At 36.9% G+C, this 22739-nt stretch overlaps 3 protein-coding genes across 4 annotated transcripts; 2 read left to right on the top strand and 1 right to left on the bottom strand.

Annotated features, from left to right (window-relative positions):
- Positions 1–4077: 4077 nt before the first annotated feature.
- On the top strand, positions 4078–5278 carry LOC122074663 (protein PHOSPHATE-INDUCED 1-like). Its single transcript, XM_042639587.1, has one exon. It carries the CDS (start codon positions 4190–4192, stop codon positions 5144–5146), a length of 957 nt encoding a protein of 318 aa, XP_042495521.1. The 5' UTR covers positions 4078–4189; the 3' UTR covers positions 5147–5278.
- A 2552-nt stretch (positions 5279–7830) lies between these two features.
- Positions 7831–8988, bottom strand: LOC122074562 (protein PHOSPHATE-INDUCED 1-like). Its single transcript, XM_042639437.1, has one exon. The coding sequence runs from the start codon at positions 8905–8907 to the stop codon at positions 7954–7956; it is 954 nt and encodes a 317-aa protein (XP_042495371.1). The 5' UTR covers positions 8908–8988; the 3' UTR covers positions 7831–7953.
- A 3984-nt stretch (positions 8989–12972) lies between these two features.
- Positions 12973–22738, top strand: LOC122073082 (autophagy-related protein 18b). 2 transcript variants are annotated; one of them, XM_042637596.1, is made up of 11 exons: positions 12973–13181; positions 13376–13449; positions 13932–14005; positions 14109–14218; positions 17689–17780; positions 18245–18366; positions 19220–19339; positions 19902–20047; positions 20801–20914; positions 21307–21372; positions 22321–22738. In XM_042637596.1, the coding sequence occupies exons 1-11, from the start codon at positions 13117–13119 to the stop codon at positions 22460–22462; spliced, it is 1125 nt and encodes a 374-aa protein (XP_042493530.1). In that variant the 5' UTR covers positions 12973–13116; the 3' UTR covers positions 22463–22738. The 2 variants fall into 2 exon arrangements, with proteins under 2 accessions (XP_042493530.1, XP_042493531.1); XM_042637597.1 differs by having other exon boundaries at positions 12974–13181; positions 18254–18366.
- Position 22739: the final 1 nt, after the last annotated feature.

The following is a 22739-nucleotide window of genomic DNA, read 5'->3' as shown; positions in this document are numbered from 1 at the left end:
GTCCATTTAAGTTTAGATTAATCTAAACCATCTATTAGTTTTTTATATTATAACTGATTCCTAGTTTTTAGGGTGGAGAGATGACGGATGTGGTTACTTAACTTGTCTAATATTTTTTTATATAAATAAATAATAAAAGTCCAATATAAGCGGACTCCTCCTTAGATTTTGTTAGAAAATCTCAATTCTCTCTCTCTCTCTCTCTCTCTCTCTCTCTCTCTCTCTCTCTCTCTCTCTCCTTGCTTTTTCTTCAACGTTGTTCCTTCTTTCTACAGCCGCCATCATCATCATCATCATCTCTCTCTCTCTCTCTCTCTCTCTCTCTCAAAATAGGATGAGATAAGAAAAAAATCAACATAACTATTTTCAGGCACTGAACATATGAGAGACTTGGTCACACATATCCAAAAATCATGTTTACATATTAATCATCAGGGAAAGGATTTGGACAGTAAAACTTACATATATGGCAAAAGACAAATTTGAATTTATAAAGTAAACAAAGCTGTTGAATATCAAGGATTTTATTATTACTTATTGGGTAGATATTATTAACCTATGAGAATTTACCATGGATGCAAATCTTCACTGAAATTGGTAAATAAAATTTCAACTAGACTGGAGAGCGGTGAAAAAGGAAGAAGAAAGAAGGAACAACCTTGAAGAAGAAGCAAGGAGAGAGAGAAAGAGAGGATCGAGATTTCTAAGCGGAATAAAAGGAGGAGTCCACTTATATTGGGATTTTATTATTTATTTATTTAAATATTAATAATATTAAATAGAGTTGTAACCGTTTACAACTCTGTTAGCAGGATTAACATATTTAACATGTGTCAATCATATCACTTACGTGAACATTCACCGAGCTCCGAACGTTCTGTATTCCTATTTTTCTACACGTACCGCGACCATTTTGTCATATTTTAATATAAAAACGAGATCTGTTGTGAGTGACATAATTTATCGTCCCTATTACCCGACCTTTAGGGGTGAATAAATACAACCGCCCCTATTACCCGATCTTTAGGGGTTGAAATCGTCTGTAATTCCGATCTCGTACAATTCCGTGCAATACCACCTTCAGGCGGTGACACGTGTATTGATACCAATATAATGGTCCAGATCTGGTACAACTAATAAAACATTAAATCAGTCAAAAGGCATTTAAATCAGATCTGGACTATTGCATTGGTATCAATACACGTGTCACCCCCTGAAGGTGGTATTTCATGGAATTGTACGAGATCGGAATTACAGACGATTTTTTTCCAATCTTTAGGGGCAAATAAATTAAACCGTCCCTATTACTTAACCTTTAGTGGTGGATGCATTAAACCGCCCCTATTGCTATCTCTTTAGTGGCGGATACAAAAAATGGCCACTAAATCTGTCCCTATTGACCCCTTTTTTTGTAGTGCAACTGGGTTTCTTGTGGTTTCCTCCCTTATATGTTTAATTTTCTCATCTAACCAGTGATCATAAGAGAATAGAGGAGAAGCACCTTGCTACATGGATTAGAAAGTTTTCCACTGTATTTTGTTTTACTATGGATCCCAAACAAGGTACGCTTTTATTGGTTATAGTTTCTATCACATTGTTCTTAGTGTTCTTAATCTATCTACGGTGATCCATGGGTCTAAGGTTTATATCTCGCAAGAGATTTTAATCCTACAGAATAATGTACATAAGATTAAAGCTTCCATTGTTGAATGGAAGGATGTTTGTAAGCTGAAGTTTTAAGGGGGTTTTGGGATTCAGAAGTTGCAAGATATGAATAAAGCTTTGCTTTATAAGTTGGCGTGAAAGAGAAAACATGATAATTCTGAAATTAGTTCCTTTTTTTTTTTTTTTTTTTACATGCAGATTCCTAGAGTTATGGTTTTTTGAAGCAAACATAAAGTTTTTCTTCAGTTTGTCCAGCAATCCACAAGGTTTGGAGTTTCATTTCCTCTCAAGAAAGATGGGTTGTTGTTAATGGAAGAAAAATCAGACTTTAGAAAGACATCAGGTTGGGGGAAATTTTCGTGGCTAAGACATCTAAGTATAGATCCTAATATATTTAATCCTGCTGACTCTCTTCTTTCAGACTATGTTGACAATCATCAATGGTGATTTCCTATACGTCACTCTTTGTTTGGTTGGTGGTTTCTGCATGGAAAGCTTCCACTGATGATGACTTTATTTGTAGTATGGGTATCTGGAATCGAGATGTGGATTGTGTACATGTTGTTGGAAGTCCTCTCACTTGATCCTGGAATGCCCATTTGGTCGTGTCATATGGTCGAATTTTTTGGATCATTTTGATCTATTTTTGGTGTGGAGCGAATTGCTTCAGTGGTGGAACCGAAAAAGTGCTTTCACTTCTCTGAAAGAGGCATGGTTGGAAGGGTTTGTCTTGATTCCTCATAGTATTTAGTTTGAAAGTAACCATATGGTATGAAGGGGTGAGTAGGAATTTTCACCTCAAGAAACGTGTAGTTCTGAGTTCAACTTATCTTACCTCTTTGGGGTCACTCATATGGGGGTACTTAGTGTTCTTCACTACTTTCATTCAAAGTTGAATCGTTCTCATTTAACCTTAGCATTACCTGATTCATGTGGTTGTGAGGTCAGTATAAGCCAGTGGAATTGGTCAAGCCGAAGGCTTGAATACACGTCGTTAGCAAAAAAAAAAAAAAAAAAAGGTCAGCAAATCAGATTTTCAATATGATTTTACATGATTTGAAGGATATTTAGTCATGTTTGAAAGGTACAATTACTTTAGTGTTCGACCTCACCTATTCTAGAAAATTGGTGTTGAATATTTGTTCCCGCTTGTCCTCTGGCTACGCTTGAAAATTTTTGTTGTTTGCTTGCGTCAAGGTGGGTGAAACTCAATTTTGATATATGTTCTCTGGGTAACCTAGGAAGAGCTAGTGCAAGGGAATTTTTAGAGATCAGATGGTTTTAGTGATTCTATCATTTTATGAATTCCTTGGGATTCAGAAGAATTTAAAGGCAGTGTTTTTGGCATTTATTTGTGGAGTGTACTTCGCTCAGATGGGGTGTGAAAAAACTTTGGATTAAAACGAATTTTGTACCAGTTGTGTTGTGCATCTAGCTTAATCAAATCCCTTAGTTTTTCGCTCAAGATTGATTTGCGATTTTTCCATTCCTTTCATCTATTGGGTGAAAATTTTTCCACAGCTTTAAGGAAAGCAATCCAATTGTACTCGTTGGTGAAAGAGGCATTAAAGTTGGATTTATCTAATTTCAATGTCAATCTCCCTTCTAATTTACAAGAAATGGCATGGACCGTCATATGGATAAACCTCGGTTCTTTGGTTTTATTGATGATTGGTTTTTGTGTTGTGTTTCTCCTGCTAATGCCAATGCCAATGCCAATGCCAATGCCAAAGGTGGCATTTTATTTCCATTAGTGAGTTGTATTCGTTTGGATATGTTTAAATGTTAATCGTGTATTTTATTTATTTATTTTATTATATAATTATTTAATTAAAATGCATTATATGAATGTATTATATGATTTAACAGATGAGCTCATATGTCCAAAATTTAATGATTCTGATATGATAAATAATAAAAAAATTAAATTTAAGGATTCTTCCTTCCAGTGGGCGAAGGAAAACTTTTGAACTTAAAAATATCACCAGTTTCACAAACTCAAACTTAAACGATTTTCCAATACCTAGTGGATGATCTTATTCTAAAAGGAAGAAAAAAAATATTCCAACACCTGGTGGGAGTTGTAAATGGGCTCTTTTTAGCTGTAAGAATTGGAACTTGGAAATTAGTTTCGGCACCGAAAAGGGGTCGAGTGGTTAGTTATTTCCATCCTTCTCTCATCCCTCGCTCTTATAAGGCTGTAACCATTAAATAAAGTTGTAGCAACACGTTTTACTTTTTATAACGTCAACAGTCAAACAGTCGAGGCCTCCGCATCCATCACTACAACCCTCCCTAGCTACTACATACACACAAACCCCTCTTTCTCCGTTCCTTCTCTATAACCATTTGGCCAAAATTATCAAAAGTATATAAAGAGCCCATACCAACATCTCTCCTCCACAACAATCTCAACCTTCTTTCCACCAAAACATCCAAACATCCCTCTCTCTCTCTCTCTTGCAGAGAGCTCTTTCTCTAATTCTCTAAAGCTCCCGCATCTTTAATTCTCAAGTTCCCTAATATGGCCTCTTTTGTTTCGACATTGCTCTTCCAAGTCCTCCTGGTGGTTTCCCTCTTAGATCTCTCCAATGCTGGGAGGAGACTCACTGTATCAGTGGAGGAGCAGTCTATGCTCTTCCAATACCACAACGGTCCCCTTCTCTCAGGCAAAATCTCTGTTAATCTCATCTGGTACGGCAATTTCAGACCTGCCCAACGCGCCATTATCTCAGATTTCATCTCTTCCCTCACATCATCCTCGCAAGCTTCATTGAAGACCCAACCCCAACAGAGACCCTCTGTTCTCACTTGGTGGAAGATCACAGACAAGTACTACTACCTCAGCTCCAAGAACAAGAAGCTTGCCTCTTCCCTTTCTCTCCAAATGGGTAATCAGATCCTAGACGAGAATTACTCATTGGGCAAGTCCCTCACTAGGAACAAAATCTTGCAGCTCGCAGCTGGAGGCGATCATAGAAAAGCCATTAATGTTGTTCTGACCGCCGCAGATGTCACCGTCGAGAGCTTCTGTATGGATACATGCGGAAGCCATGGTTCCCAAGGCAAGAAATCGAAGTTCGCTTACATCTGGGTTGGTAACTCAGAGACTCAGTGCCCGGGTCAATGTGCTTGGCCCTTCCACCAGCCCACCTATGGTCCTCAGAACCCACCATTGGTCTCCCCAAACAATGATGTGGGCATGGATGGAATGGTTATGAATCTGGCGAGTCTCTTGGCTGGAACTGCTACTAACCCTTTTGGGAATGGTTTCTATCAAGGCCCGGCTGAGGCACCATTGGAGGCAGCTTCAGCTTGCCCTGGTATCTATGGAAAGGGGGCTTACCCTGGTTATCCAGGGGATCTGTTGGTGGATCCAACTACTGGTGCTAGCTACAATGCCAACGGTGCAAATGGAAGGAAGTACCTGCTTCCAGCTCTGTTTGATCCTTCCACATCCTCATGCTCTACACTTGTCTAAGAATTAGGGAGAAGAACCAGAAAGTTGTACATAGAGATATCATTCGGGAGAGTATAGTGATTGTCTGTATGTATATGATGTAATTCATTTATTTATTAATTTATTTATCCTATTATTGGATTAACCACCAATCGAGTTAATAGTCTCAAGTCCTTCCAGTGACCTGCAGAAAAGAGAAGCCTAACTAGCAACAGATCGATAATACTGGCAGTAATATCTCAAAAGTTGCATCCCTTACCTAAGGAGCGTGCATGGTTTCAAGTACCGGTCTCGTATCGATCTTATTGGATTGGTATCGGCTAAGACTGATCTCCGACCTTGACCTATCTGGATCGATTATCTACATCATTTCAGAAGTAAAATAGTAAAAAATTAGTACTTAAAAAAAAAAAAAAAAAAAAAAAAAAAAGGGACAAAACCGACTAATACCCATCGATCTGATCCGATTCAGATTGATATTGGATCAATATCGACAAATATCATCCCCTATATCCTTGGGGGCGTGTTCTTGTATTTATAGGCTGATCCTAAGGCTTTTGTGGAGACTCATATTGGCAAGTATTTTGCTCTTGGTAGGAATTTCTTTAGAAGAGTCCTTTTAAGAAAGTATGTCTTTATTCAGTTATGTTTCATATTCGGAGTGGATCTATGAGGAGATTGCCTGCATGTACATGAGGCAATAAGATTTGCTGAGTTGACGTTCTCAGTATCACATTCCTAAGCAAGTTAAGGTTAGATCATGGATTTACTTCCAGGTATTGGTACTGGTATCGATCTGTATCAAATCAATATCAGAGAGAATCGGTTTGTATCAATCAATTTTACCCCCTTGTTTTTTTTCAAAAATAGTATATTTTCTTTACTGTTATACCTCTTAAACGATATGGTTAAACAATTCGAATTGATCAAAGATCAGGAATTGATTTCATCCAATATCAATACGATACTGATAATTAAAACCATGGGTCAGATAGATAGATATGAGGTCTGATCGGATCATGGCATGCCTAGGCCGATCAGCAAGGTTGGTTGGTCAATGACTTATTTTTTTGGGTAGAATGGTTGGTCAATGACCATGAGCACTATAGTCACGGATCCGTTTCCCTATGGCAACCTGACTGGTCGGTGCCGGCCATAGGACATATGAGCAGGTCGCCCATAAGGGTTGGTCCGCTTGAGTACTTATGGATAGGTCGTCTTATGAGGTTGGGGTTCTTGAGAGCTCTTTGCCACGTGTCATTGTCTGATTAGTCATAATTCCAAAGTCTTTTTTTAATTTTTGGTAGAAGTCATAATTCCAAAGTCATCATCTATTAATTTGGACTTTCTTAGAATAGGAATTTAAAACTAATTAATAGTCTCAAAGCCGCGTCTATGTATATAATAAGATGTATACACACGTATATGGGTTTCAAGATTCAGTGAATTATATATACTATCCTAAAAACAAATGGGGGGAAAATAATAATATAGGAAGAAAGAATAAGGCAGCTAAAGCAACTACCTCCAATAATTTATTGGATATGTTATAAAGTTTAGAGTGGTCCATATCCAGTCAAAAACTCAGGATATGTTTGATATGCATTCCAATTCTTTTAAGAGAATGAGAATTACCATCATTTCTTTAATTTTATCATTTTCGATTGTTACCTTCCTTGTTCATCATATTGTTTTTTTTCAAACGCTAGAATTCATTGTTTAGAAATAATTTGTTCATGAAAAGGTTAGAATCATTCAATCAAAACCATTTTTTTTTTTTTATCGTAAGATTTCATAGAATGGGTCTAGATTAGGGAGGGGGGAGAAATCTATTAACTACTAATCACTATTTGTTCAAATAAAGTAAGGTGGCAACTTAATAGCAAACTCAATATTCGTCAATGTCATCAACAAATACTCTGTTTTTCTGAGAATAATAGAAATTAAGAGAAAATTACGCCCCCTTTCATGTATTTTGCTAAAATTATATATGAATTCAAATATTTGAAGGAATTACACCTCCTTGTATTTTTTAAAATTTTACAATTAGGTCCAATCCATTAGTATCCATTAAATTAGGATGGCTAACATAACATATAGATGAATTTACCTATATGCCCTTTGATTAAAACAAAACAAAAGAGGGGAAAGGGTGAAGATCGTCTTCTACGTTTGCTATGCTATGGTCGTCGTCTTCTACCTCTGGTTTTCTTCAACTTCAATTAACTTCAACGAAGTTGAGAAGAATGGAGAGCCACATCGATACCACACTTTCCACCCTTATTTTTTAGAGAGAAGAGAAAAGAGAGAAGAGAGGAGAGGTGATCGATGAGGTTGTTCTTGTTCTATTTCTATTTCTGGAAATAAGACGAAAACGACAATAATGATGATGGAGCATAGATGGTTGTCAAGCTTCATCAATTGATAGGTTAAGATATGAAGGAGCATTGATCGAAAGTAGGGAGAGAGAAGGCAAATGAAGGATCGGAGAAGGAATAGAAAGGGTATGTATAATAATCTTTCAAGGTTAAGTTGTTTTTCCATTAAAGGGTAATTTAGTCTTTAAAGGTTTAAAAGTAACAGCATACTAACACTGTTATAGCAAGGGGAGGGGGCATAATTCCTTCAAACGTTTGAATCCATATGTAATTTCAACAGAGTACAAATGTGGGGACATGATTTTCCCTAAAATGAATTCATAAATGTCATCAACAAAGACTTGAATTTCTGAGAATAATAGAATAAATGAACAAACGAATTAATGAATTACATCACAATTGATGATTCTGACATAATATATACAACTTTCTGGTTCTCCTTCCCAATTCTTAGATCACAGTAGAGCATGAAGAAGTGGAAGGATCAAACAGGGCTGGAAGCAGGTACTTCCTTCCATTTGCACCATTGGCATTGTAACTAGCACCAGTAGTTGAATCTTCCAACAGCTCCCCTGCATAACCAGGGTAAGCCCCCTTGCCATAGATACCTGGGCAAGCTGAAGCTGCCTCCAATGGTGCCTCAGCGGAGCCTTGATAGAAACCATTCCCAAAAGGGTTAGTAGCAGTTGCAGCCAAGAGACTAGCCAGATTGATAACCATTCCATCCATGCCCACATCATTATTCGGGGCGATCAATGGTGGGTTCTGAGGGCCATAGATGGGTTGGTGAAAGGGCCAAGCACATTGACCTGGGCATTGAGTCTCCGAGTTACCAACCCAGATGTAAGCAAATTTCGATTTCTTGCCTTGGGAACCATGGCTTCCACATGTGTCCATACAGAAGCTCTCGACGGTGACATCTGCGGCGGTCAGAACTACATTAACGGCATTTCTATGATCACCTCTAGCTGCGAGCTGCACGATTTGGTTTCTGGTGAGGGATTTGCCCAATGAGTAGTTCTCGTCAAGGATCTGATTACCCATTTGGAGAGAGAGGGAAGAGGGCTTCTTGTTCTTGGAGCTGAGGTGGTAGTACTTGTCTGTGGTCTTCCACCATGTGAGAACAGAGGGTTGGGATTGGGTTTGGGTCTTCAATGAAGCTTGTGAGGATGATGAGAGGGAAGAGATGAAATCTGAGATAATGGAACGTTGGGCAGGTTTGAAATTGCCATACCAGATGAGATTGACAGAGATTTTGCCAGAGAGAAGAGAACCCTTGTGGTATTTTAAGAGCATTGACTGCTCCTCCACCAATCCAGTGAGTCCCCTCCCAGCATTGGAGAGCTGTAAGAGGGAAACCACCATGAGGACTTGGAAGAGCAATGTAGAAACAAAAGAGGCCATTATAGGGAACTTGAGAAGAGCTCTGCAAGGTAGAGAGAGAGAGAGAGGGTGAGATTGCCTTTCTGTTGTTGTGAAAAAGGGAAGTTGATGAGAACTTTAAATAGTTATGAGGAGTGGGTTAGAGAAGCTACTGAGAAGGAGGGGGTTTGTGCAATTGTTTATGTTTTTTAGTGATGGAGCGGTGGGTGCCTTGGACTTACAAGCTATTTGACAGTTGTCAAAAAGCAAGGGGAGGGAGGTGATAACCATTAAACGCTTCTTTCTAACGCGTCATTTGAAAGCAAAGTTATAGGTGGGTTGGTTGGTTCGTTCGTTCGGTGGTTCACAGGATGTAGTCAAGCTGAAAGATGGGAAGGAAGTCACCAAGTGAGTGGCCAACCGTCCCACACAACACTTGTCTCCTCAAGTATTAAAGAAAAGTTTAAAATTATGGGAGGCTTTTTTAGACTTAGTAGCTCAATCAATGGATAAGAGAGGGGCATAATAGACTTTTTAAAGGGAAGGAGTATGGATGGTATACATTAAAAAGTATGTATGTTTGGTGATCATTAGAAGAGAAGAAATAAAACAAAATAAAATAAAATAAAATAAAATAAAATAAAAATTTTTATATTTTCTCATGTTTTATTGTGTTTTAGTATTTTTTTTTTGTAAAAGAAAACTTTACAATTCTCAAAGAGAATTTCAAAATTAAAAAAACTGAATCTTCTCTTTGATGAAGACATGCCAAGTACAAAGAAAAAATTTTAAACAAAAAAAAAAAATACAATTTTTTTTTCTTTTCTCTTTTTCTCTTGGCTATCAAACACAGCTTTGGTGAATTTTAGATTCCAATTCTTACTACTACGCAAGTCCATTAGTTGAGACTGAATTAAGAATTTTGTAGCCACCCTAATTGTAAAAGATCCATTCTTAGTTGAGGAACAAATTAAGGAATCTTGATGGGGCCATCTAGTCAAATGAATTCTTAATATAGCTATTGCTGCACGAGGAGGAAATAGAGAGATTATTAAATTATAAATCCAATCATCATTGTGGGTCAGTTCACTTATCTTAAAAAATAATGCATTAGGAGTTGACTACTAAATTATAAAGCTGCCAAGGTATGAGTCATGCCCACTATTAGTTAAAATGCGTTTTAAACGCGTTTAAAAGGCATTTGCCTTTTTTTGTTATTTATAACGCGTTTTTCCGTATGCTATTATATAATACGGAAAAAGACGAAAATGGCAAAAGAATCCGTTTTAAACGTGTTTTAAACGGCCGTTTTAAATGCGTTTTAAACGACCGTTTTAAACGCGTATTCATTTTTTAAGGGTAAAATAGGAATTTTATAAAAATAAAAAAAAAAATAATAATAATAATAATAATAATAATAATAATAATAAACCTATTAGTAAAAGTGAAGAGTGAAGACAATATGGTACTTGATTTTTGGTTTTTAACTTCCATACTATTTATAGGAAAAAAATCTCATCTTCTTATAACCCAATGAGTAAAGAGAAGCTAAAGTTGGCAACATCTCATTTTCTTGTAGCCCATTGGGTTATTTTATCTTGGGATTCCTAGAGCTTTTGGAATATTAGATGCATGTATACAGGTAATAATCTCTCAAATTGCATGAGTATACTACCGTTTTTTTGGTTTCGTTTTTTTTTTAAAACTACATGTTTAACACTCGTATCGTTCGTTTTCGTCCGTTTGTCGTTCCCTGTTTTTTTGACCGTTTTATTGACCGTACCGTTCATCGTTTTTATCTGTTTAAAACCCGTACCATACATTTCTATTTTTTTGCTGTTCCCGTTTTAACTAACAATGGTCATGCCAAAATGGAAATACTAGTTCCATCCCTTACCCTCAAACACACTATTTGTTCTAAAATATGCAAAAACTTTAATTGTTTCAAACCAAAGATCCTAAAGCAAATTAGATAAGACATGTAAACCATTATGTGGTTACCAAAAAAAAAAAAGAGTGAACTATCACAAGAACCAATGAGAGCAAATAAGGTAGCATCAATAGTGGTGGAAATTTTACTTTTAATGAGAATGGGCGATCATTTCGTCCCTCCTTGTATCTGAGTGTAGAGACCACAATGCCTTTCAGGTTTCTTTTTCTCATTATATATTTAGGTAAATGCATTTTCCTTGGTCACAACCCTTACGTGTAGATACAAAGGGCAGTGAAATGATGCCCCCACCCTTATGAAACCCCAAAAAATCCACCCCTATTGACCATGGAGCATTCTTTTCCCCATATATTTATATGGAGAAATTTTTTTTGGCCCGGGGTTTGGCCCCTATGCCAAAGTTCCAACCTAAGAGAGCACACAAGGCATCAACTAGGGGGTGTGGTATTCATTTCACACAAATTTGTGTTTGGGCATAGAGGCGCTCTCTAACATAATACACTTGCCATGTTACTGGGCCTAACTTTGCCAAAGGCCTCAGCCCAAGGTTGGTCCAAACCTATTCCCACCTAGAAATCTCAACCCTAGCCCAGTTTGTGGGTTACAATTCCTAGCTCAAGCTCGATCGAGCTCAAATTGGGCTAGGATGGGCTTAGGCTCATGGGACCAAACTTGCACCCCTACTTTTCATCAAAGAGCATCCCATAAAGTAAGACACTACAAAAAACTAGAGCCTAGAATCACATTTTCAATGTTATATGATCCATCCGTGGGTTGCCCAGATGATTAAGGCGAATCGGGAATTGTGTGGATAGGTGCACGGTCCTAAGTTCGATTTCTATCTGTGTATCTGCAATTTAAGTGGAGACCGTGGCAGTGGGTTGCTGTGTTAGTCTCCCTGAAGATTAGTCGAGGTGTGCGTAAACTGTCCTGGATACCTTGGTTAACAAAAAAAAAAAAAAAAATGTATTATATTATCTGATGAATAATGTATGTTATTATCATTTTCTATCATAATGTATAATACTTAATGCATAATATTTTGCTTTCATAGGTTTTTTAAAAGGAAGCCGACCAAATAAAATATGAATTGTATTATTGCTATCTGGATTTTATTACATCAAATTTAAATAAATAGATTTTTCTTCCCCTCACTATGCTTAGCGACATATAACGATGCTTCACTACTTGCCACATGATAGTAAATAGGTTATTTCATGTGATAGAGTATCAGACAAGCATCTCGTTTGTACAATTTCAACTTAAACATTTTGTTTTTTATATTCATCTCCATTGATGCATTTTGGTAATTTTACTAAAACATGAATCAAAGTTTGAGCATCTTTCCTTACTTACTTTGGATTAAAAATTTGGCCATTGAGATGAAAATGGTTGCATACCTAGGGATTAGAGCAAGCTGATAGTCCAACCGTGTGAATTCCCTTGACATGTGCAGATATGCTTGAAGTTTGAAAGTAACTGAAAATCCACATATGTAGGGTCCTCTAGCACATGGATTAACCCATGTACTATCAAATGGCAAACAATAAAGCATTATGCTTCATTAGGCATTATGATGTTAAAAGATCACGTTTATGTTAAATTAATGTATGTCCTCCGTCTCTACTTTTTAATTTTTGGGGATGATTTTAAAACTCGGATAGGGTCAATCAATATCTCCTTTGACCGATCTACTGGTAAGTTATGTGGATAAAATAGTAAAAAAAATAAAAAATCATAAATTTTAAAACCTTTAGGGACCGGGTGGGGCGTATCCAAATCATGGTTTCAAGTATCGGTATCGTATTAGTTGTATTAACTGTATCATATTGGTATCAGCTGAGACCGATCTGAATCACTTACCCATATCATTTCAGAGGTAAGACAGTAAAAAAATATATTTTTTCTTAAATGCAAGAGACAAAAATGGTGGATACATATTGATCCTTTCCTATATAAATCTAGATTGGGATTGAGATCGATACTGGTACCGATACCGAGAACTAAATACGTGATACGAACTTTACAGACCATGAGACGCGCGCTCATATCTTCCAAGTTCCAAGTCGTCAACGTAACTATCCAGAATGTTTATCCCAAAAAAAAAAAAAAAAATGTCGTAACTATTCAGAATGATGAGATGAGTAAGACATCGAACAACATAAAACAAAGGAACGATAACAGAGGAAAGCAAGAAAGCAAGAAAGCAAGAAAGCAAGAAAGAGGCCACCGACCGAAACAGAGAAGTTTGTTTCTGGAAGGGAATTTTTGGGCGAAAGGGATACCAACATAAATCCTAAATGGCAAATCAGTCTTCTTCTTCAGCCTCTATAATTCTCTGTGCATCTTTCAATCAAGATAACAGGTAAAATTCCTCTCACTAAACGGACTAACTCTTAAGATTTTGACAACTTTTTGTTTCAATTACGGTTTGGTCATGGTGTTTAAACGAGGATCCCAAAAAAAGGGCGAAAAAAAAAAGCCTCTCTTGGGTATTATTGCCTCTTTTTTTCAGTAAAATTTCCATGAGTATTGACTTGAAGTAGTTTCAAATTGCAGTTGCTTTGCCATTGGAACTAGGGATGGATTCAGGATATTTGACTCCAATACTGGGAAAGTTTTTTATGAAAGAGGTTAGTTAAGTACCCAATGATTCAAATTCATTAATTCACAGTCTCCTTTTTGTCCAGGCTATCTAAACTAGTACTCCTGAGAAAAACCCATAAATTGATAATCTTTAATAACCAACTTTAGATTGTAGTTTGTTTTACTTTGGTTCACGATGAATGGACGTTTAATACGGAGATGGCAGGGGTTGGATGAAAGTTGAGTTTATTACAATTGGAGAAATAGGGAGCTTTTATTTCTGGGCTAGTGATGCTTCATTGATTTAAATAGTGAATATTGCGAAATTGTATCGAATTCTTAGTTGCTCTATTTTTCTTTGTTCATCCTGATCAAATATTTGTATATAATTGTCATATTCCTCAGTTTGGACTTAATTCTACTAAGAAAAGTATAGCTTGAATATGTGGTATGTACATTTCATGATACTATGAGAAGTTAGTTAAAATCATTACTAATTCTTTCCTGATGGAATATGATATTATGCTAGCCATTGGAGCTTTTAGCATTGTTGAAATGCGGTATAATTCAAGCCTTCTCGCCATAGTAGGAGCGGGAGAGCAGGTATTACATGACTTTTAATTCTTTTTGTGCTTCTATTATGAGAGTACACTATTCTCCTAAGTATTGTACAGTTGATTGTTGCATTTTAATCTACTTGCAACAGGCATCATTGTCCCCACGTCGGCTCTGCTTGTTCAATACTATGACTGGAACTGCACTTAGAGAGCTAAATTTCTTGACATCAATTCTTGCTGTTCGTGTAAATCGGAATAGGTAAGGACGTCAACATATTGGTTACCTTCTGAAGCAGCACCCCTCCTTTTCCATGTAAATGAAGTTCATCAGCTTTGATGATCTTTGAATAGTTTCATTAGTGCAAACTGCAAATTATTTTGAGTTTCCCAATTTGATGATCATTAAACAACCTAAGCAGCTCAATTTTCTGGTCCAGTCAATATTTTGAAGGAACAATTCAAACCCTAGAATGTTATTTTGAATTTTCTTGCTTTTCATTTTGGGAGAGAGGGTCACTTCGTAAACTCAGATTGAAGATGACCGAGGTTCCTCAGAAGGGCCTCCAATTCGGGGGATTTTCCACCTCTGCCATCAATGAAATCTATTCAGAAAGATGTTGTATCTTCTCCAAGTGAAGAAATTCTAAGTGATAAAGGGTGGTCTTCTCTATTTTCTTCAGAAAAAAATCTGCTGATGGACTCCATCTTCATTATGTAGAACCTATAAAGTTTGATGGTGAAGTATTTCTGTATGTGCTCACTTCCCAGATGAGGTACTAAAACAAGATGGATTTATGGAGGAACTCTGCTGTAGGGAAAGCCCACTTTTGAGATTGTAGAGTCTGCTCTCCTCAGGATTTGGTGCATGAAAGGTATCTTAGATTTATTCATACTTGATAATGGGTTACTTTTACTCAAGTTCAGCCTTCTTGAAGATCTGTCCCATGTTTTAGAAGGTAGACCGTGGTTTGTGCACTGGAAACCATTAGTCTTACGACAATGGAGTCCCTTATTTTTCCTTCAAAAAATTGATCTCAGCTTCATTCCAGTGTGGATTACCTTGCCAACCTTCCTCCCCACTTTTGGACAGTTGATTCCCTGACTATCATTGGGAGCGTATTGGGCACTCCTCTTTTCACAGATAAGCGAACCAAGAACAAGGAAAGACTTTCATTTGAACGCTTATGTGTGGAGATTACAGCTTCAAAAAACCCCGTCTCATCAGATCAATATATTGTGCTCTGGTGGGGGTTCTTTCTCCCAAGCATGGTTGTCAAGGCGTCGCTTAGGCGTCCAGGCGGTTTGCCTGGGGCCTAGGCGATAGTCTTCATTTACTTAAGATATTATTTATAAATAAGCAAATACCCCCTATTTGAATCCAATAAAAATAGTTTAAAAATCAAATTCCAAAAGGATAAAAAGTCAACCACCCAGTCCAAGAAGAAAAACTGGATTTGGGTTATAGGGGTGATTTTTAACTTTTAAATGCTGGAGTTTTTCTCAATTATGAAAATTTTATAAATTCTATTATATTAAAACATTGCTAAAAACCAAAAGTTCGGTAAAATAATTTTTTGTTTTGATATCCATAAAATTATTTTCATTCAGGCGATTTTAACAGCATTCGCGCACTTAAAAATAAGTTTGACTGGAACATAACTTTGTCATTACAACTCAGATTTAAGTAATCTTAGACTTGTTGGAAAGCTGGTTTTATATTATAACTGATACAAAAAGTCTCATGTAAAAATAATATCATTTGACCAGTCAAACTTATTATAGAACCAGAGCATTTCTCTAAATTTTGATTTTTTATAACTTAATATGACTTAATGTTAATTTTTTATGATTTAATATGGCTAAATGTTGATTTTTAATGACTTGATGTTGCTTAATCTTGATTTTTTCTGATACAAGGTATATATAGCTTACTAAATAATGTTAGAAAATAGGGAAAATAAAAAATAACAATTGGTCGCCTTGTTCGCCTCAAGGCGTGCGCCTTCTCGCCTAAGCGCTTAGACAACCCTCCACCGCCTTGGTTTGCCTTGGCGCCGTGACAACAATGCTCCCAAGAGGTACACTTTTAGTGGCTTTCAGCCAGATGTTCTTCATGTCTAGTTTTTGGCCATTCTGTGGAAGATTGTTAGGTGAATACTGCTGTTTCAAGCTCAATAAGTGATAGGAGGTAATTTAAATCAAATGGAGTGGAGAGTGATGCCTGATGCCTTAGTAAACCAAGAAAGGGGTAGTGCAATTGCATCATTGGGTGTAGATGGTGGGTGAAACACCAGATTTGAAAGCCATAAACAAAGCTGTTGTTCAGATGGAGCCCATTTCTTCTCAACTTCCTATTTCAATTTCAAATTCAAATTCAAACCTAGCTTTCAATAATCAGTGCTTTTTTGGCTGAATCGGATCCCTTCGATTGCTGGGATAAGGCTGAGTTTGTTGTTATCGGATCCCTTCGATTCAGCCATTGTTGATTCGTCTGCCTTATCTGAAACCATTTAGAATTCAATTCTAGAAAGTATCTGCTGCATTGCTTCCCACCCAAGCTCTTCAAATTTTTTTCTTACCTGCTCAAATCCTTGGGCCTAATCTCTCTCGCAGCCAATGTATCGATGATAAACCATCTTCTTCTTTTATCCCTAGCTTTTATCATCTCAATTCAACCCAACCCACCTGAACCTGACACAGTCTTGTTTATCTCAACCTACCCCTACCCACCCTTCATCATCTCAACCCTTTGCAATCCATCGTATCCCCCCCCCCTTCTTACCACTCCTCTTAAGTTGGACCAAAGCCACCTAAATCATACCCAGCCCAACTCAGTTCATCATAAACCCTCCCGGTCTAACCCAATCCAGCTCAACCAATATCTTGATGAGGTGCCGATTGGAGGTACAATGGGAGATAAACCGTCAGGGAATAAAGGAGATGAGAAAGTTTTACTATGAAACCTTTTTCTTCCTACTCAGCTCTCTGCCAAGACCCAAGAGGAAGAAGAAGAAAGATAAGAAAATTTCCCCTTCTAGGGTCCGCTCTGATGTGAGCCTAGAAGTTGTGTGAGGGAAATTCTATTACGCCTCTTTCCCCTCCTATGTCTGGAACGACCCATCAATGTAAAGTAAATCTTGAGGCTGATAGGTCATCTGTTGGTTCTTTGGTTTTGGAGTCCATGCTAAGTGATGACATCGTGGATCCAATCTTGGAATCTCCTTTCCATTGCATTCCAATTTGGCAGCCTCCGCCTTCTTCAGCCTGCCTTCCGCATGACACTAAGGCATATTTGAGGGGCCTAAAAAAGATGATGATTTGGGTGGCCATGTCATCTATACGGGATGGACTCACCGCATAGGTTTTGCCCCATATTCCCTTCGTTCAAGGAATAGAAAACTTAAGTTGTGGTCGACCATCTGGTCCTTTTTTTTCTCCCTTCTCCTTTGCCTTGTCTAAGGCTTTGTGGTGCCTCTTAGTTTCTCACTAATTTGGCTTGTATCCTGCATTTTGGCTTTTTTTTTATTTGTCCTTTTAAGAAATTATTTTATTCATTAAAAAAAAATTTATCTGGGTCTGCCCTACCTTTATCTTTATGGTAAACAATTTACGTTGTCATGTGCCTAAATAACATGAAATAGATCACAATCACTAGAACAAGATGCTTGAATCCTACATAAGTATGCACTTCTTATTTATTCTGATCAAGTTCAATAAATTCGTATGCAGGCTTGTTGTAGTTTTGCAAGAAAAGACATACATATATGATTCGAACAGTCTTGTCATCCTTGACACAATTGATACTGTGGCAAATGCAAAAGGTAAGAATGGAATTTCTTTGACATTGTACTCCTTGCATCCCAAAAGACCATCTTTTTTTTTTTTTGGGGGGGGGGGGTGGGAACCTACATTTTTAAGGAGTGTTATTTAATGTATTAACCACCCAATAATTCAAGTCATTTTTCCAATACTACCTGCTTAATTTCTTTTCCTCATTCAATTATGGTATGTGATTATAAATAAAAATGTAAATAATAAAATAGGGGCCCTGTGAAAAAAAAAAAAAGAGCTTCATATCTTGGTTTTTATAAGGAACAAACATTTTGGTACAGTGAAAAACCTTAAACAAGGCTGTCTTTGTGGAATGGAGGGAGTATATTTGTTCTACGCTCCTATTTCTTTGACTTTGTCATGTTCTGCCATTGTATTTTTAAGTTCTCTTGCATACTTTGGCTATTTTGTCAGACATTCAATTTGCTTCCGTAACAGTTACCTTATATGCAAGTCTTTTCAGGGCTTTGTGCATTTTCTCCTAGTTTGGATAGTTGTTATTTGGCTTTTCCAGCAAGTACGACAAAAGGATCTGTGTTGGTATATAATGTGATGGAACTCCATTCGCATTGTGAGGTTAGTTTGCAACGAGACCTGTGTAATGTGTATTTCTTGTGGGCATCGTACTTTTGCTGCCAAATGCTTTACGATTTTTTTTTACTTTTATTGTTTTCACTCACTGATATGCTGTTGTCTGATTTCACTTCAAATATTCATTGCAATTTAATTTCTATCTTGTAAATGGTCATTCAAGTAATATGTTATAAACACCATAAATGTTATGCAAGTTTTTGTGCCCAGTGGTAGTCATGGTCACTTGACATAGTGAATGCGTTGGAAGTGTTTTAGATTTTGATCTGAAATATTTGAAAATTGTGGGAATATTGTGAAATTCTTGGAAGCATTTATTGTACGTCAGGAATTGATAGGAATCAGTATATTACCAAATGAGTGAGGAGCAAAGTTTGGTTTACAAAATGAAGCATCAATACTCTGAAATAAATATAGAAGCCTAGTAGATGATATTAAACTCTGAGTCTGAATCCGGATTTCTAAAAGCTCATGAAATTCCAAATGATATATCATTAATGCCTTTTTCTATATATATTAGGGTTAGCTTCTTCTAGGAATATTTGGAGAATGGAATAAGGTAGCTGCATATTAATATGGTATTGTATTCTTCAATCATAAATCTGATTGTTTTGCATTATATATTTCCCATCTTTTGTTTCTGATTGCTTCTCCCCCTCCCCCCACCCCCTTCTTCTTCTATTGTTTTTGATTGCAATTGATTCTTTTGTTTATTTGAAATGAATTACCATATGACTGTGAGAGAACAGATTTACGTTTTGTCCCCTCTATTAGTTACTCTCAATCTGTTTTATTACCCGTGAACTTTGATTCATCTTTGAAAGAATATAAATTACAGATAGATGCCCATCGTTCACCATTGGCAGCGATTGTACTTTCTTCCAATGGGATGTACATAGCAACGGCTTCTGAACAGGGAACCTTAATCAGAGTTCATCTGGTTTCACAGGCAACCAAGGTGAAGCATAGCACGTTATTCTTTCTTCTTATCCAATGGAAATATTCTTTTACTGTTTTGTAAGAGTCTTTGCAGTCTATAAACTATAAAGATGCAGTCCCATAGATTTTGACCATGGAGTCAAGGAGGATGGGATCCTCCTTTACTGTGAGATCTTCAGAAAGAAACTTGAGTTGTAAACATTGATATATGAGGTACTGATATGATTATACGTAATATTTTGAAGGGAAGTTTGTATCCTAGATAATCGAAATTATATGCCAAAGTTTGCGGGAGTATATTATAAATTTGACCATCAAATGGTGGGAATCACCACTTTTGCATTTCCATGATGTTAAGTGGACTTGCTTACAAAAAAAATAAAAGACACTAGATGTTACGTAGACCTCAGGCTTCCACCTTTCCTTGCTTGAATTTTACCAACTAGTGTCCAGATAAAAGCATGGATCAAATAGAAAATAAAATTAAGGAAATCCTAAGTTATCACTATGGTTTGTCACTTTTTCCTTTAAATCTTCAGGTATCTGCAGTATATGGAACCTAACCATTCTTTTTGTAGCAGTCATATAGTTTTCGAAGAGGGACATACCCATCAACTATATATTCCTTGTCGTTTGGACCATCTACGGAACTTCCAGATATTCTTATTGCTACAAGCTCTTCGGGTTCTATTCATGTGTTTTTTCTTGGATTTATCCTAGACCAGAGGTGAGAAGTTCTGCATGAAGAAATGAAAATTATTTGATTGACCAAAATATGAACACCTTTTTTTCTGGAATGGAGCATGCAGAAAATTTAATTGGAAATTTCTTCCCAAATTTTCATATTGTGTTTCAGTGAAAATTATGTGTTACGTGTATGATTTCCTTTTGCTTCAAAGACACTTGTTAAATACATTCCATGGAAACAAATAGTCTTGCTATAGGATGTTTTTGAGTTGCATGCCATGCCATATGTAAGGTGTTTATGGGGTGCATGCCATCTATTATATAACTATTTACTCTTACGCCTAAAAAGAACAACCCAGTGCACGAGGCTCCCACTACAAGGGCAAATGTAGGCAGCCTTACCCCTTGCTTCGCAAGAGAGGCTGTTTCCAAGTTTCGAACCTGTGACCAAAATGTTGCAATAGTGCAACTTGACTGTTGTGCCACAAGCTCGCCCCCACTTATGCCTCTAGGATTTTTTCTTTCCCCATTAAAATGAGGGGACACCACCCCCACAGCAACTAGATTCTGTTGGTCTGACTCTGTGGAGACTGGAGATTGCTTCTTTCCACTGGTGTTTCTGCCATCTGGGCAGCTGATTTGTGTGTTTTTACTGTTAGATAGGGTATAGTCTGGACTGGCCAAGTGGAAATCTCGTCCATATGCCCACCCAATATATACGTGTGATTGCAAATTGTCTTCAAAATCATGCCTTTTAGTTTTGTTTCTTGTTTATAATTTTCTTTCTTTACAGAAGCAAAAGATCAAGCAGTCTTCTTGGATCAATGATTCCAAACTCGATAAATGATGCCTTTGAACCGGGCTATCACGATGTACTTCACAATGCAAACCCAGCAGGAGTCAAAAGGTGAAGCAGTTTCTAGCTATGAAATTTAACTTAAAAGTAACCCTAGGATACATGTTGGGTAGCTGTAAGAAGATTCTACATTGTTATTATTGTGTATTTATGGTTCACATTCAAGGCAAAGTTTTGGATTCATTGATCGGTGTGTCCCATGGGGAGATCTTCTTATGATAACTCAGAGAAAGTATGGTAGGGTTCCGGATTATTTTTTTATCTGGCAGAGCTACTAGTGGGGCAGATTAAAAAAAATGAGATCCTAACTTTTCCCATGTTGAAAATGTTTTATGTTGCTTTAGTAGACTCATTAGGTTACTTAGGATTTACATACATTTGCGTACATGAATGTAATGTTCTCCTCAGCACATTAATTACTTACATCGGGTGTTCTGGTGCAGCTATGCCATGATTCGCAGTATAGACAAAGTTGCCAGCACATCTATGTCTCAAGTTGCTACCGCTAAGTAAGTTCTCTTATACTTCTCCTTATCCTTGAAGGGTTCCTGATGAAAAAGACCTAAGTCTAAAGCCAGGGTTATAGATCCTTGGCAACCAGCTATCTGGTAGAAATTTTTTGATGTATAGTCACAAGTACCTGTAGAAAAGATCTGAAGTCAAATTGGAGTTGCCTAGGATCTGTACTCTTAATTTATATTTCTAGATATGACATATAGAGGTTCTATGACCTATGTGAGTAGTGCTGAAAACTGAACCATACAGAGATCTAGACCTTTCCAAATGTATACAATTTTGGGTACATTTAGGTTTTCCTTAAGAAAGTGCTTTTGGTGCTTAGTGGTCCATGTGATCGTCTTATGTGAAGAAAATATGTTTTGTTTGCTGATTTCTATGAATTTAGTATTCTTCCTTCCACAAGGGGAAGAATCTTTTCCTTTATTATTATTTTTTATGTTATTTGGCTGAAACTGCAAATAGCCTCTCAAAAGATGGTTCAAATTTGTGATCTGGGCCTCAAAGCTACCTCTGGTTGTCTAAAGATGCTATTATTCTTCTGTTTCTAAGAAAATTTCTGAGAATTGAATTTATTGGGTCCCTTAGATGGCCATTTACAGGAACCAAGGATTGAGGAATAAGCATACAGCATCAGATCCATCTGGCCGAATGTGGTCTTGATCGGTCTGGTTCAATCTGGATCTTGTTCATTTTCCTATTTCAATGCAAGCAATCAGATTATTATGATCAATAATGAGTTTAGGGGTCAAAAGGTCTTTTATGTTTGACCTATTGATAGAGCTGTCTATATAGATGTTGTGTGTCTTGGACTTAGGATCCCATAGATTAAAAGGGTTTACTCCTATACAACGAAGTACCTGTTAGCTCTGGTTTATAATTACATATTTCTTGTATCTATAAATAGATTGGTTAATTTTTCCCTCCATTGAATTTTGCAGAGCCTGCATTTCAATAATCACATACAACGGATACTTTCAGGAGTACAGCTTAAGTTTTGACCATCTAAATGAACCTTTGTGGAGTTTGGAGCGTGAATTCAATTTATTAACAGTAGTTCCAGATAATATCAATAACTCGTGATCATATGAGAAACTAGCTTTGAACATTCATCAGTTCAACTGCATTGAAGTGCACGAAGGACTGACAAAACGAAGTTGATGAAGGGAACATTTGTACAGAATGGGCCATAAGGTAATCTGGTGGTTGGCATACAAAATGGAAGAAGGCTCCAAATTTCCAATTTTTTTTAATTTGGGGGGGGGTGGGGGGGTGACATCCAGCTTCCAGTTACTTGCCGAGGAAAAGATCTGTATAGTGAAAAGATGGAGGCATTATTTAATAATTATTTTTTTTGTAT

This window comes from Macadamia integrifolia, chromosome 3 (genome assembly GCF_013358625.1).
Source record: "Macadamia integrifolia cultivar HAES 741 chromosome 3, SCU_Mint_v3, whole genome shotgun sequence".
NCBI classification, from domain to species: domain Eukaryota; kingdom Viridiplantae; phylum Streptophyta; class Magnoliopsida; order Proteales; family Proteaceae; genus Macadamia; species Macadamia integrifolia.
The sequence above is the reverse complement of the archived record's forward strand: the minus strand, read 5'-3'. Positions and strand labels throughout refer to the sequence as shown.

Excerpts from the sequence above, each read along its gene's own strand:
- LOC122074663 (XM_042639587.1), top strand. The coding sequence starts at position 4,190 with ATGGCCTCTTTTGTTTCGACATTGCTCTTCCAAGTCCTCCTGGTGGTT.
- LOC122074562 (XM_042639437.1), bottom strand. The coding sequence starts at position 8,907 with ATGGCCTCTTTTGTTTCTACATTGCTCTTCCAAGTCCTCATGGTGGTT.
- LOC122073082 (XM_042637596.1), top strand. The coding sequence starts at position 13,117 with ATGGCAAATCAGTCTTCTTCTTCAGCCTCTATAATTCTCTGTGCATCT. Across the intron at positions 13,182-13,375 it reads TCTTTCAATCAAGATAACAG|TTGCTTTGCCATTGGAACTA; the intron begins GTAAAATTCCTC and ends TTCAAATTGCAG. Across the intron at positions 20,048-20,800 it reads GGATTTATCCTAGACCAGAG|AAGCAAAAGATCAAGCAGTC; the intron begins GTGAGAAGTTCT and ends CTTTCTTTACAG.